The following is a 15,425-nucleotide window of genomic DNA, read 5'->3' as shown; positions in this document are numbered from 1 at the left end:
TCAATCAGTTCAAGGTAGCTAGAAAAGTTTCAGAAAAGTTCCTGATTTATAGTAGGGCGTCTTTAATCCCTGCAGGTAACTACAGTGCAAATGAATACACGTTTGCTTTACATCTGCAGTTCTTTACTATGTGAGTCTAAACCAGTCAGAGTTAATGATAAATTTTTACACTTGAGATTACCTATGTACAGTACAAAATAAGCTTAAGAGTGGCAGTGTGTTTATAAAACTTTGGTTTAAATTTCTGGGTCTTTTATGTTGAAAAGTGTATTTGTATATTTAAGTCAGTATAGCCTTTTGTATATCAATTAATTCTGGTGAACTCAGTGTTTGTAAGCACATTTGTTTACTAAACAACTTCCCCTGTTCTACCCCATGATGTTAATAACTCTTTCTATCCCTGCCCCGCTTTGTCTTTTGTTTGTTTACTAAGATTGATTATACTGTGCAGAAACTTAAAATTCATAAGCAAAACTGAACACTGTGTTGTCCTTGTTCTGATTTTTAATGTGATTCAAAGTTGGGTTTTTTTGTTTGTGGTTGGTTGGTTTTTTTATTTATTTATTTTTTTAAATCGTGTCTGGGTTGTTTTTTTATTATCCATTACTTCCCAACTAGCTCTCAGGGCATAAGTGTGCTGTCCTTACAGCCACAGCATCCAGCTGTTCAGAGTGATATATTTTTGCCTTTGTAGTTCATCATTTTTAAAGGATAGGGAAGTATAAATTTGTAGGCAATGTTATGAATTTTATCTTTCCATGTGTGCGGAAGTAACAAATAGGTTATTTTGATAGCTACATCTTTTTTCTAAGACTAAAAGTGCCACTATTTTATTTTCTATGGATTTTTTTTTTTATTGTGAGAGTTCAGGGAGAAGGTAATGATATTTTAAACAAATCCACACACACATGCATACCTGTACAAACCCCGGGCCCAGCCATGAGTGTAATCATTTTTCATGTTTTTTAAATGCATTTTTGTTACAAAGTCATGTTAAAAGGCAAAATGAGACCAAAACCCCCCCCACAATCCTAATATGTTCCTGTTTAAAGGGTAATCTGATAGATATTGGAAAATTATGCAATGGAAAATAAAACAAATTATTTAGAAAGAGTATTTTCTGCACAGTTATTAGTTATTTGCACATAAATCTGATTGGAATCAATACCTTATATACTCTGTTTTCCCATATATATCTCGGATAGAGGTCAAGTTATATGTAATACATAGATGTTCAGAATGCAAAATGTTGTTGTTGAAACACCCAAAAAGTGGAGTTAATAATGTTCCTCTTTGAGTGATGGTCCCTATTGTATGCCACTAAGGGTTACGCATGCACACTGTGCATCCAGAGTTGGAGAATTTGAAGTAATGTCTGTTGGTCTGCGCATGCGCCCTGCCTCACCTTGTGCTTCCATCTGAGGCGATAAAGGGCAGGGCGGATCCGTCCACCAGGCATACAGACCCAATGGTAGAATAAGAACTTTTTAGCCTGATCACAGCAGTTCTGCCAGGACTAGCAGGGCTCCTCTCTTCCTCTCCTGACAACACGGTGGCTGCATCAGCCGGATCAATTCTCCGCCAGATCAATTCAGACAGTTCCAGGAGAGTTAAGGAGAGTCTAGGGGAAACTCCAGATCCCTGTAGAAGAGATCCAAGATTCCCAGCACAAGCGTCTGGATATCCTTCGCCAGTGAGAATAGCATTGCTGATTAACAAAGCCATACTGGAAGCTGGCAGAATGGTATGGCACACCCCAGCCACATGCACAGCTGCTCCCAAAGGAGTGAAAAAATGCTACTATGTTCCAGCGAAAGACTCCAAATTTCTTTTCTCACTCCCACCCCCAAATTCCCTTGTAGTCCAGGCTACTACAGAAGGATCTGAACAACAAACACCCTCAATCTACAGCTAAAGAAGGGAAGTGCTTAGATCTTCTGGGCTGTAAAGTATTCTCATCTTCCAGCCTACAATTGAGAATCGTAAACTATCAGCCAAATATGATTTCCTGAACTAGAGCAAATTCAAGGAAGGGGGACAGAAGGAGATAAGGGAGACTATCGCTGAGTTGCAGTGGGCAGGGGTCATTAAGCCAGGGCTGCCCAGAGGATTCAGGGGGCCTGGGGCAAAATGGGGAGCTGCAGTGCTTGCACTCACCCGGTGGCAGTCCGGGTATTTGTCGGCATTTCGGCGGTGGCGGGGGGGGCCTTCAGTCGCTCCACGTCTTTGGCAGCACTGAAGGCCCCCCCTGCTGCTGAAATGCTGCCAAAGACCCGGACTGCCACCGGGCCAGGGCTTGCGGGACCCCTGTGGGGTTTGGGGCCTGGGGCAAATTGCCCCACTTGCTCCCCCTCTGGGTGGCCCTGCATTAAGCCAGTGGTATCTCTTTTTAACAGCCCAGTGTGGCCTGTGAAAAAACCCGATGGATCTGGGCAGATGACGGTAGACAACCGGGCCCTGAACAGTGAGGTGTTCCCACCTCTCCCCCAGTCCCGTGGCCACCATTCCTGATGATGTGATTTTAATTGAGGCCATCGGGCAGACCGAGGGGGAATGGTGTGCCATTATTGATCTGGCCAACACCTTTTTCTCAATTCCCATTGCTGAAGAGGCACAAGCCCAATTTGCCTTCACCTGGGGCAGGTGCCAATACACTGTCACTCAATTGCCACAGGGATATGTCCACAGTCCCACGTTGTGCCATGGGTTGGTGGCACATGACCTCCAGATGTTTACCCCCAAAGAATCAGTGATTATTTACCACTATATTGATGATGTGATGATTCAGGCGATGGACCATAATGTAGTGGAGTGAACCTTGCAGGCGCTCACCACTCACATGCAGGCCAGGGGGTGGGTTAATCCCAACAAAGTACAGCCCACCAGCCGATGCGTGAAATTCCTTGGGATCGCGTGGCATGGGTCTCAGCGGCACATTCCTCCTTCTGTTGTAGATCAGATTGCCCAGCTTGCAGCCAAGGTTGAGGCACAGCAAGTGATCGGGTTGTTTGGTTACTGGCGTAAAGCCCGTTTATAATGTCACCAGGAAAAAGACGGCATTCGATTGGGGCGAATCCCAGCAGCGTACATTTGAGGAGGCTAAAGCTGCCATCCAGATCGCAATGCCCTTGGACCCCTATGATCCTCATAGCCCCTTTCACCTGGAGGTGTTAGTGCTGGAGGATTACGCCTCTTGGAGTCTGTGGCAAAAATTGTTGGGTGCCCGCGATAAGCGGCCCCTTGGATTTTGGCCTTGTAAACTCCCTGAGGCGGCCAGCCAGTATACTCTGTTCGAAAAGTAGCTTTTGGTTTGCTATTGGGCCCTGATTGAAACTGAGCGCCTGACTGAGGGGCAGATTTACAGCCTGAAATCCCCATTATGAATTGGATTTTGGACCCCAACACTGAAAATCGAGTCGGGAGGCCACAACAGAGCTCTATTGTGAAGTGGAAGTGGTATATTAATGACCGTGTCCCCTCAGGACCCCAGGGCACTAATAAGCTTCATGAACAGTTGGCGCAGCCCCAGGAGGAGGACAGGGTGCCCCCCCCCACTGCAGCTCAGCCCGCACCTGAAGCCCCCACTGTGCAATGGGGTGCCTCATTTGATAGGTTGAGCGCTGCCGAGCGGCTCTATGCCTGGTTTACTGATGGCTCAGCCAGGTATGTTTGTAATACGCGGCACTGGAGAGCTGTCGCCTTAAATCCTGTTCGCCAGTTGCACAAGACTGCCGAGGGACAGGGAGCCTCCAGCCAATATGCTGAGCTTTATGCTGTGCTGCTGGCGGTGAGCTGGGCACTTGCCCTTGGGGACCCTGAGGTACGCCTGTACACTGACTCTTGGACAGTGGCTCAGGGACTGGCCACCTAGATGGGCCGCTGGAGAGCCCAGGATTGGGCCGTCCACGGCACGCCTGTGCGAGGCGCCCCTATTTGGCAGGAATTGTATTCCGATTCACAGGACCTTTTGATTTATGTGTTTCGTGTAGATGCCCACCAGAATCGTACCCAGGAGCATCATTGGAATGCTGCCGCGGACCAACTGGCCCACATAGCCCAGTGTACAGCGGCCCGCACTGATGAGGGGGCGGCTCTTTCCCTCTTGGCTTCCTGGATACACACACACTCAGGGCACTTGGGCCCGGAGGGGGCGTACCATTGGGCACAGGCCCGAGGTATCCCCACTTCACATGTAGCCCTAAAAACAGCTAAAGCCATTTGTAAGATTTGCCAGATTGTTAAGCCCTTTCAGGTGGAAGCCGGCTCCCCTGGACAGGTGCTGCAGGGAGACCAGCCTGCTCAAATTTGGCAAGTCGATTATGCTGGCCCACTCCCTCACGATCACCGCAAGGCGTATATTCTCACCATGGTCGATATGGCCACCAGCTGTGGAGAGGTCTGGCCGGCATCCCATGCTGACCAGTGGAATACAATCACCTGTGGGTATTTGTGACAGGGTGCTGCCAACGACACGTGGGTTTACGACAATGGCTGGTGTGTGTGTGTGTGCGCATGTGTGTGTTGTTGTTTCACATAGTAGTCTGGGAGGATGAGGAGCCCCCGGTGGAGCATTGCCATTGCAACATCACCCATGTAGTTGACCACACCATAGGCTCTAGCCTGATTTGGGGTGTGTTAGTAATGTTGATTTAATTTATCCACTTAATTTAATTTTATTTAATTATTATTATTATTATTATTTTATTATTATTATTGACATTAATTAGTATGGGTTTCGGCTCGCCAATTTGTTTGATCAGAAGATAAAGTTCGTCCTGAATCAGGCTTTACAGAGTTTATAAAAGGACCTTTGGGGGTATGACAGGAAGCTTACACTGAAACAGATACAGTCATAAAGACCTTTTATTAAAATCAATGAAATAGTAAGCAAATGGTAAAACAGTTAGAATTACAGAGTTACAATTGAATTACTCTTATTCAAAAGATACATATGATAATACAATATTATGTGCTACAAACTTTGGTTAATACTCACACTCTGTTTTAATAACTTGGTGTTGGAAGATACGGGACCATGCCTGTAGCAGTTCCGTTTTCACACACCTAGCAGAGGAAGCTAAATGCAGAGCTGTTAAAGCTGTTTACTCTTTACCTTAACTCAATAACGTATAGGGAAACCAAGCTTAGCATAGTCCCTTAAAACTTAAAGTTTGAAAAGAAATAAAGTACAGCCTATTAATAGTTAATAGCCGTCGTAGATGAGTAGCATCGATACCTTGTTGAAGGTGGATGCAAATGAAGAGTAGACAGGAGTAGATAGGTGGGTAGATTGCATCTCTAATGGCGAGCTGCCTCGCCTTTTTATAGGGCGTTGGTTGGAAATCCTTCCTCTTATGCCCAAATTTCATCTTCCCCCACAGAAATGTTAGGGTACCCTTACCCCATAGGCTAGTATGTATGTGCATATAGATGACAAGTATGTACGCACTTGTGGTGTACTTGTTAGGTCTGTGGAAAAATCCCCTTTTGCCATCCTTCATTCTTCACTGGTTTAGGCAAAAGGCCTCTAGACATCTGTGTGGGTGTTTTATCTATTTTTACTTTTCTGGGTAAGGGTCCCAAAATGTGCTAATTTTGCCTTAGCTTAACATACAGGGTTTTTGGCCTGTAGGTCTCTTGCATTACAGCCAAACTTATTTTTAATCTAAATCTATAAGCCTATTACATCACATACTTAAATTTTATAAGAAAAGAAATATTTATACAAACAAGCAGATTAATCCTTAGAGCTACAAGGTGTGGTGTACTGGAGCACCACGAGAAATGCTTACGAGCAGTGGCTTGAGTTCAGACCCTGGAATGTTTCTCTGGAGCTTGGGGTTACCTTTGCTGAGTTGGAATATTTTTTGCAGCAATACTCTATGGTTTCTCAGGTGCTGGTGGAGTGTGGTACAGCACTCACACGAACCCGGGTAATGTTGTATGATCATGGCTCCCTTGTCCGGATGGCGAAGGCTGAGTTGGAGCTAACTGTTCATCATTGGTGGGATGTATTTAAGGGTTGGTCCCCTAAGGCCACGGCTGCCCTAAATTTAATGTTGCATCCCACTGTTGTTGTTTTTGTAGTGATGGGAGGCTGCTTTGTATTGTGGGTTGCCCTGTGTTGTTATATTCGATGGATGGCACAGCGGGTGTGAGTGCTCATGGCATACCATGAAGCTGTGTATGGTCCCCCCATCAGCATAGCTCTGCCAGGAAACAAGGGGTGGAGTGTTGGGGCTGACCACAAGTTACCGTGGCCTTTTATTACAGGATGGTCTGGGTGGAGCTAGGAGTGAACTGGCTTTGATCACGGGCTGGCTTGCAGCCACTCCGACTGGATAAACAAGTGAAGAGATAAGCAGGGCCCAAGAATGATAAGTGTGCGAATAGCAAGCAATAGTGTTTCCTGCCAGAGCCTAAAAACGGCTATGAGAATTGCTTTAGACGAACAGTCTCACCTGCGGACCTTGGCCTTGTGGGTGCCCAGGAACTCCCCACGCTGGAGCAGCGCCTGCTATGAGCCCTCAAGGACAAGACTGGAAGGTCCGGTACTGTCCGTAGCAGAAGGGGTGTAAGCATTCATTCTTGCTTGCCTGCTTGGTTGCTGGAAAGCACATATTTAGTAACGCGTGAAGGCTGGGAAGCTTTACAGGTCCTGCTAGTGAAGGCAGGGGGCTGGACTCGATGACCTTTCAAGGTCCCTTCCAGTTCTAGGAGATTGGTATATCTCCAACTATTACCTATTACCTATTACCTTCTTGTACTTTGGCAATAAAACTGGTTATACTTATACACCTGGTGTGGCTTCATTGAGTGTATCCGAGCCCCTCTTTGGCGTGACACTCGGGGCTCCAGCCATGCGGGAGGTAGGGGTCTCGGGGCTGCAGGGGTGTGGCACGGGCAGAAAGGGTGGAACCGGAGCTAACCTCCCCAAAAGGGGTCTCCACCCACCGCTCATGGACGTGATTTTCAGCAGTACAAAACATTCTTTCCAGCAGCAGGAAAGACTCCACTAGGCGATGTTACCAAGCTAAGTGGAAACACTTCTCATCTTCGGCTCAACACAAATGAGTCTTACCAGAATCAGCGGGGATCCCCCTCATCCTAGACTACAGTCTCTCCTTAAAGTCATCAGGTCTCACCCTCAGTTCTTTGAGAGTCCACCTGGTGGCAGTTAGCGTGTTCAACCCTCCAGTGGAAGGTTACTCTGTCGTTATGCATCTGCTTACCGCTAGGTTTTGGAAAGGCCTCATCAGAACCTTTCCACCTGTCCAAATGATCATACTGCAGTGAGACCTGAATCTAGTTTCTATGCTAACAGTGCCTTCCTTTGAGCTGTTAGCTTCATGCTCCATGTCCCTCCTTTCTGTGAATGTTGCCTTCCTGGTTGCAGTTACTTCTGTGAGATGGGTTGGGGAGCTCAAGGCTTTGATGACAGACCTGCCTTTCATGGTGTTACACAAGGATTAAGTCTCCCTATGTCTACACCTCAAATTTGTACCAAAGGTGGTGGTCTCTCAGTTTCACATCAATCAAACCATCTACTTACCTATTTTCTTTCCGAAACCACATGCTTCTGCAGAGGAATGTCAACTCCATTCCCTTGATGTATGGTGAGCTCTTGCTTTCTGCCTACAGAGAGAAAAACCAATCAGGAAGTCCCCTTGACTACTTGTGGCAGTAGTAGAGCGACTCAAGGGGCAAGCCATCTCCACCCAAAGAATTCCAAATGGATTTCTGGTTGCTTTAAACTCTTCTACCAACTATCAGGCCTGCCTCCTACAGGGGTGCAGGCTCACTCCTCGAGAGCCCAGGCTTCAACTACAGCCTCCCTTCAGGACATTCCACTTGTAGACGTATATAGAGCAGTCATGTGGAGTTCGGTGAACACCTTTTTGCAGTACACTACACCTAAATGCAGGACTCGGCAGCGGATGCCTCCTTTGACACGACAGTTCTCCGCACAACCATTCCATCCTTATCCTTGCACCCTTTTTCAACTTAGGTACTGGTTGTCAATCACTCTCAGTGGAATAGTCACTTGACCATCACCCGAAGAAAAAAGGAGGGTAACTTACCTGTAACTGGAGGTTCTTCAAGAGGTGTGGTCCCTATCTGTATTCCACTTCCTGCCCACCTTCCCCTCTGCTGCAGATTGGTCAATTTGGAATAGAGAAGGAACTGAAGACATGGTCTGTCCACCTTGCCCTTTATTGCCTCAGACAGAAGCACAAGGCAAACCAGGGAGCATGCACAAACCAACGGACACTACTTTCAAATTCTCCAACTCCGGACGCATTGTGTACATGTGTAACCCTCAGTGGGATACAGATAGGGACCACACATCTCAAAGAACCTCCAGTTATAGGCAAGTAACCTCCTCTTCTTGATAATATTACTAACTTCATCTTAATATAACTTGTATGATAAAGAAACAGCTGACATACAGTGAGTGATATGCTTTGGGAGAACAATAATGTGTCTGTTGAAATATCAGCCTTTCTTAATTTAAGCCATCAGGTCACTTGCATGTTAGTATTTCAGTTATAATTTTACTCTAGTATATTTCTCAGAATCATTCTTTTGAACAGTATTGAAATATTAATGGCTGTGACTTTGCATTCAGCTCACAATGTGTTTGATCTAGGTATTTGTTTTCCCACACCAAGGCCTGTGCATGCTTAGGATCATCTCTTTTTAAGTATCACACTTGTTTTTGGTGAAATGCCATGTCCATGTACAGTAAAGGGCCATATCTACCTTTCACTGAAAATTTCAGTGGAAGGGAGTTTGGGCCTTGAGAGTCCAATCCAGTGTCCACTCAAGTAAATGAAAAGACTCCTATTGATTTCATTGCATTTTGCATCAGGCCCTTAGTGCTTTTCTTAGGCTTTCTAACCCACTGTGTCCTCCAATGCATTTAAGGTTTCAGACAGTGATTTTTTTCTGTCTCAAAGAGCTTACGATCCAAGTATAAAACAAGATATGACAGACAGACAGGGGAAGCATAAGGAAACAGTGAGACAACATTGGTTGTTATGACAAGCAGTGATCACAGCATAAGAACTGCCTAACTATAGTCAAGTTTTTATGGGCAGCGTAGCCAAGAAGAACTTAAAGGAGGGCAATGAGAGAGCTTTGCTGCAGATGTTTATGGGGAGCTCCTGCCATGTATGGAGTCCAGCATTGGAGAAAGTATGAAGGTGCTTCTTTGAAAAAGTAATAAATGAGTGAGTGAAGAAAGCTGGCATCATTGCGAGATGGAGGGTAGATCTCAATTCTGCAATATTGTATGTGAGATAAAAGGGTTTTTAGTAGTTGATTTTATAAATTCTTGCTTACTGCTTTAGAATTACAGAAAGATGAGGCAGAACATGCAATAATGGAAAAGCGAAAGACCTCCTTCACACCAGCAGCATGTGAAGACACTGAACTAAGCATTAATCATCCATACTACGATGTTGCAAGGCATGGCATTGTGCAGCTAGCAGGTATATTTATAAAAATTAAAATGCATGACATTTCCTAGATTTAGCAGATGTTACTCTGCACCTTATTATATTGTTTCATATTACACTATTTAAAGTGATACATGGGAATAGTGTAGATACTTTGGACCCCAATCCAGAAAAGAACCTAAGCATATGCTTAACTTCAAACATGTGACTCGAGTTTAAGTACACGCTTCAGTGCTTTGCCAGGTCAGGACCATCGGCCACAAATTCAGGTTTGGTTTTGTTTAAAAACAGAGGTACAAGACCTAAATATGAATAGATGTATTTGTTTATAATCAATGAAAAGTTATTTTGTTTTTCATTTCCTGTATGTTATGAAGCCAGACACATGATCATTCTGCTAGCCCACAAGAAACTGAAAAAAACAACTGAGCAGTCTAAACTGTTACTGTCTAAAATGAATGAAATGCAAAATGTAAACTGTCAGTGTAAATGGTGAAAATGTAAATTTATCACCTGACTTTCAAAGAGGAAGTCAATGGGAGCTGCAGGTGCTTCACACCTTTGAAAATAAGGTCATTAGATTTTAAAAAATTCTGTTTTTAATAACGTATAGCATTTTATTTGTGACAGGTAAGCACATCTTTAAAATGTTTATCTTGATAGTCTCCCTTGTGGGTTTTTTCCCTTTGATTTGTTTTTGGTACTATGTTAACTTGCAACACAACAGTAATGCATAAGCCTGAGCTTATGAGTAACCTTGACATTTTTGCACCTCAACTACAAAGCCTGGCATTTTTTTCAGAATGAAATAATAACTAATAGCATTTCCCACTTGTCACCCTGATGAATCCCAAAATTCTTTACAAATTTAGAGCACGGTTTTTGCACCTTTTACTTGCATAGGGCTAGGTCATGAATTTCCTGAATAAGGATGAATTTAAGCATATCCTTAAATGCTTTCCTGAATCTGGGCCATAGATGGCAGTCTAAGAGTCATTAGTACTTGATCAATTGATTTACTCTGGAGATCTTGAAGTATTAGATGAGCCAATTCACTCTGATATGGCCAGACCCAGAGGTGTTTGGGTTGACACACAAATAGGGTGAAATCCTAGCTCTGTTGAAGTTGATGGGAATTTCACCATTGACTTCTATAGGGCCATGATTTTACCCATAATATCTGTTGAACATATATGTATATTTTCAGGTAAAACTAATTTACCTCAGCTTCACCACAAACTTGATACACAAAGTAAGAGTTAAGGGAGAGATGGCTAAGAGAGTACAAGATTCAAACTCTATTAGGGTTGCCAACTTTCTAATCACACAAACCTGAACACCCTTGCCACACCTCCTGCCCTTCCCTTCCTGAGGCCACGCTCCTGCCCTGCTACTTCTCCGAGGCCCCACCCCCCTCACTCCATCCTGCCTCCATCTGTTGCTCGCCTTTCCCCCCACCCTCAGTCACTTTCACTGGGCTGGGGCAGGAGGTTGGGGTGCAGGAGGGAGTGAGGGCTCTGGCTGGAGGGGGGCAGGCTCTGGAGTGGGGCCAGGGATGAGGGGTTTGGGATGCAGGAGGGAGCTCTGGGGTGGGGTTGGAGATGAGGGGATTGGGGTGCAGGAGGGGGCTCAGGGCTGGGGCAGGGGGTTGGGATGTGGGCTCTGGGGGCGGGGAGTTTGGGTGCAGGAGGGAGTTCTGACCTGGGGCATGGGGTTGCGGTGTTGGAGAGGGCAAGGGTGCAGGCTCCAGCTGGGCATCGCTTACCTTGGGCAGCTTCCAGAAGCATCCAGCATGTCCGGCTCCTAGGCAGAGGGGCCAGGTGGTTCCGCACACTGCCCGTGCCTGCAGGCACTGCCACAGCAACTCCTATTAGCCATGTTCCCAGCCAATAGGAGCTGCGGAGTCAGCGCTTGGGGCGGGGGCAGCACATGGAGACCCCTGGCCTCCCCTGTGCCTAGGAGCTGGACATGCCCGGCCACTTCTGGGAGCTGCGCAGAGCCAGGGCAAGTAGGGAGCTTGGCTTAGCCCCGCTGCACCACTGACTGGACTTTTAGTGGTCTATTAAAATCTCCTGGATTGCTTTCAATAGCCATCGGGAGATCGAGGCTGATTCCGGTAGACTCCCAGCCAATTCAGGATGGTTGGCAACCCTAAACTCTATTGACTGAGCAAAATACTAATCTGACAGAACAAAAGTACTTTAGGATGTTTGTGTCAGGAGCTTGTCCCCTGACCACTCCTCTGGTTCTGCCCTCTGATTCTGCTTAGGCCACTAGGCAAGACTCCTGTTCACATCACTGGGTCAGACCACCCACACCCCCGTGTGTGACAGAGAAAAATACCAAGACATCAAAGCTCTGCATGAAGTCCCTGAAACTAAATTAACAAAGAAGTGTGAATGAGCTGGCGAACCTTTGAAATAGAAAAGAAATTTAGAAACACAAATAGAGACGTTAACAGAGACTTTGAAAATATCAAGGTCATTATAATGTCCCTCCAGCAACCTCTACCGCCTGCCTCGTTACACATCGTTATAGGATAATACTTCAGTAAATAAAAGGGATCATCTTTTATAGTCAACTTTAGCAGATCTGCCAGAAAATTGTCCATGAAGGCAATGCTTTTTTCTCCGCTGTTATACCTAGCACCTGAATGTTGTGGGCCTGGATTTGAGAGTCTGAACTTTTCCTTCTAGCAATACATTATACTTCCAGTCTCTTGTTGTAAGAGAGGTTTTCTTTTATGTTTGTGTACCTCATCTTCCCTGCACTCAAAGCCCCAGTAGAATTCATTGACACATGTAATTTGTCTACTGTAGCTGCTATTAATTCTAACAGATACCTCAGTGTTTATACTTCCTGGAGGATATCATAGAAATGTAGGATTGGAAAGGACCTCGATAAGTCATCTAGTCCACCATCTTCACTGAGGCAGGACTAAGTATTTTCTAGACCATCATTATATGTTAATCATGGCTGATGCGCAGCTCAACCCTCTGAAAGATGCAGTTTGAAAATTTCTTCTGAGATTTGCTTATTATTTTTTATTTGCATGGCAATCTTAGTGATTTCTCCTGAATGAGGAAATTGGCATGAGAGGAAACTGGTTGTTGAACAAACTATCTAAATACCATGTAAGCAAACAGAAAATATGTCCTCCATATTCTGAGCCAGGTTCTGCTCCTTGAGTAGGAGGAGTTTAAATGGTGGGGAAATTCAAAAGGGGCCAAAATTTTTGAAGTAATATATATACTCTTCTTGAGCAAACTCCTTTTAAAAAAAAATATCATGCTTTCACTGATGGTGAGCTACAGGAAAAGAGAATAGGAAGTGGATAAAGAATGTTAAATAGATTTTCTATTCAATAATAGTCTCGCCTGACTTATATTTATTTATGGATGTTCAGCTCAGTCTTGTGACATATCAGGGGAGGGGCATTTGCTTCAAGATTTCTCTGGAGTGAGAATCAGCGTGGTTTTAAAAAATACTCATTTGCAGCTTCCTTGTTTCATTTTAGAGCTCCCTTCTAAGCATGTTTGCTCAAACTGAAATCAAAAGGCCATATATATATATCCCTGGCTTAACTCCATCGAAGCAAATAGAAGTACTCCGGGGATGCATCTGGTTAAAATATTTACTTCTGTACAAATGATCTTTTTAATGTGACGGCCTTGGTAGTCAAAAATAACTGCTTTAAGATCAGAAAGCAGTGGTTTTAGCTGGCATGTCAGTCAGGAATAACATGCTGGAGTGTAGTAACCACATTGAACAATTTAAATGCAAAACCCAAGTGCATTCCAATAGCCAGCAGCTGCACATCAGAAACTTTGTTTAATATTTAAAAATCATAAAATTCTAGGGGAGAATCAAATAAGAAGAAAAGATAAAGGAGGCGGCGGGAAGGGGGGAATGCTTCAATTCAGCAAAGAGACTTCTCTACTCCCTCTTTTAACTGGTAGTCAATCAAATTCATATGCTTGCTGGATTTAAAGCAACTCAGAAGGGAATAGTCTTTTCAAATCTACTTCCCCTTTGGGAAAAGGTCAGTTCCTTTTGAAAACAAAAATAATTTTTAAAAAATTATTTGTACCTAGTTCATTATACATTTTAATCATCTCTCAAATAAAACAAATTATAATTTCAGTGTTTGGAGTGGCTTAGTTAAAGTAACTCTGCAAGCTGTTCATTCCATTCTAATTTTGTGGTTAAAGACAATGGAATATATTACAAATGGATAAGGAATGAGAGGACAGAATTTAAGTGAAGATTCTGTGCAATAATTGTTCTGGCTTTTACTTTGATTTTATTTTCCACAATTTTTTTAAATGCAAAAAATGGCCTTTCATTATGTTTTAATAACAATCTAATATTCCTCTCATAAATTAAAATAATTTATACCTGCTTACCATAACAATAGCTTTGCCAAGATCCAAAAGATTCTTTGGAGTCTATTTCACACTGTATAAATAAGAACAAAGTTATTCCAATTTCCACTGTCAAACAAAAGTGTGGTGGATTTTTTTAAAGAGTTCTAGCTGTAATGATTGTTCAGACTGAAATTGGGATGTTTATTCAGATTGACTTGTCTCATTAATGCTGATCTGCAGTTGGCTATTTTACATATGTCAGCTTGAAACATGCAAATTATTCTGCTGGTCTGGCGATGTACCCATTTGTAAGCATATGAACATTTTTGGAATCCCACAGCAGTAAAGGCTGTTGCAGGGCTGATTGTTTTTACTTTAATTTTGATTAGAAATAAAATTGAGATTTTCTTGTGGTGCAAGTAGAGGAACATGTAAAAGCTACATAATACATCAAGCTCTTTCCCTTAGCTTCCTCTGACTGACCAGAAGCTGAGATTGGATGACAGGGGATGGATCACTTGATAATTGCCCTGTTCTGTTCATTCCCTCTGAAGCATCTGGCATTGGCCGCTATGGGAAGACAGGATACTGGGCTAGATGAACTGTTGGCCTGACCCAGTATGGCTGTTTTTATGTTCCATTATCCTCCCACAGTATGGCCTCTAATTATTTCTTGCATGACCCTGTGTAGTGCTTTTGCATGTGTGCTGATTTTGTGTGTTTCTGGAAGAAGTTCTGATTTCTGCTATCTTAATACTTAGATATGTGCTTTTGTCCTGTTAGCTCAGGGGTGGACAACCGATGGCAAGCGTGCCAAAGGCGAGCTGATTTTCAGTGGTACTCACAGTGCCTGGGTCCTGGCCACCGGTCCAGGGGGCTCTGCATTTTAATTTAATTTTAAATGAAGTTTCTTAAACATTTTAAAAACCTTATTTACTTTACATACAACAATAGTTTAATTATATATTATAGACTTATAGAAAGAGATCTTCTAAAAATGTTAAAATTTATTACCGGCACGCAAAACCTTTAAATTAGAGTGAATAAATGAAGACTCGGCACACCACTTCTGAAAGGTTGCTGACCCCTTGTTAGCTGTTACGCTATAGCTGGTAATTTGAATTGACTTGGTCTTGGTTTTAAAGCTGTTACCAGTTCACTAGCTTCTACCCCTTTTCCACTTAAAATGATTGTTATAATAAGGTCTCCTCTATACATTTCTCTTTTCCAGTCATTTTAATCGAAAACCACAAAATACAACATTCACATAGCCCATACAAGAAATAAATGTTTCGTATCGGTCTTTTGGCTATCAGACTATACATACTATATTTGTCTTTTAGAAATCAAAACGGAAAGTATTGCACAATAGGAAGGTCTAAAGTCTTAGGGTATGTGTGGACTGTGTATTTGCTCAAATTCAACAGGAGAACAAGGGTCTGTTTATAATCTTTTACTTTATGATACCCTAAGAACACAGGAATCTCTATGTAAAAGAAAATGAAGCTGAGCTTGAGCATCAAAGTTCAGATCTGAATGTGAACTCTTTCAGATTTTGGGAGTGTTCGGATCTGAGGATCTGGTCTAGGCACATCTC

At 43.6% G+C, this 15,425-nt stretch overlaps 1 protein-coding gene across 7 annotated transcripts in view; it reads left to right on the top strand.

Moving 5' to 3' along the window:
* The window catches only part of ARHGAP8 (Rho GTPase activating protein 8), a 107,247-nt gene that overhangs the window by 27,217 nt on the left and 64,605 nt on the right, over positions 1–15,425 (top strand). For 6 of the 7 annotated variants that reach the window (XM_039541728.1, XM_039541743.1, XM_039541719.1 and 3 more), the window contains exon 3: positions 9,354–9,494. The exons of the other annotated variant lie outside the window; for it this stretch is intronic. In XM_039541728.1, coding sequence (XP_039397662.1) covers positions 9,354–9,494 — 141 coding nt within the window. The remainder of the gene's footprint in view (positions 1–9,353; positions 9,495–15,425) is intronic. 7 annotated transcript variants of the gene reach the window in all.

The sequence above is a fragment of the Mauremys reevesii genome, linkage group 1 (assembly GCF_016161935.1).
Source record: "Mauremys reevesii isolate NIE-2019 linkage group 1, ASM1616193v1, whole genome shotgun sequence".
Lineage (NCBI taxonomy): Eukaryota > Metazoa > Chordata > Testudines > Geoemydidae > Mauremys > Mauremys reevesii.
The sequence above is the reverse complement of the archived record's forward strand: the minus strand, read 5'-3'. Positions and strand labels throughout refer to the sequence as shown.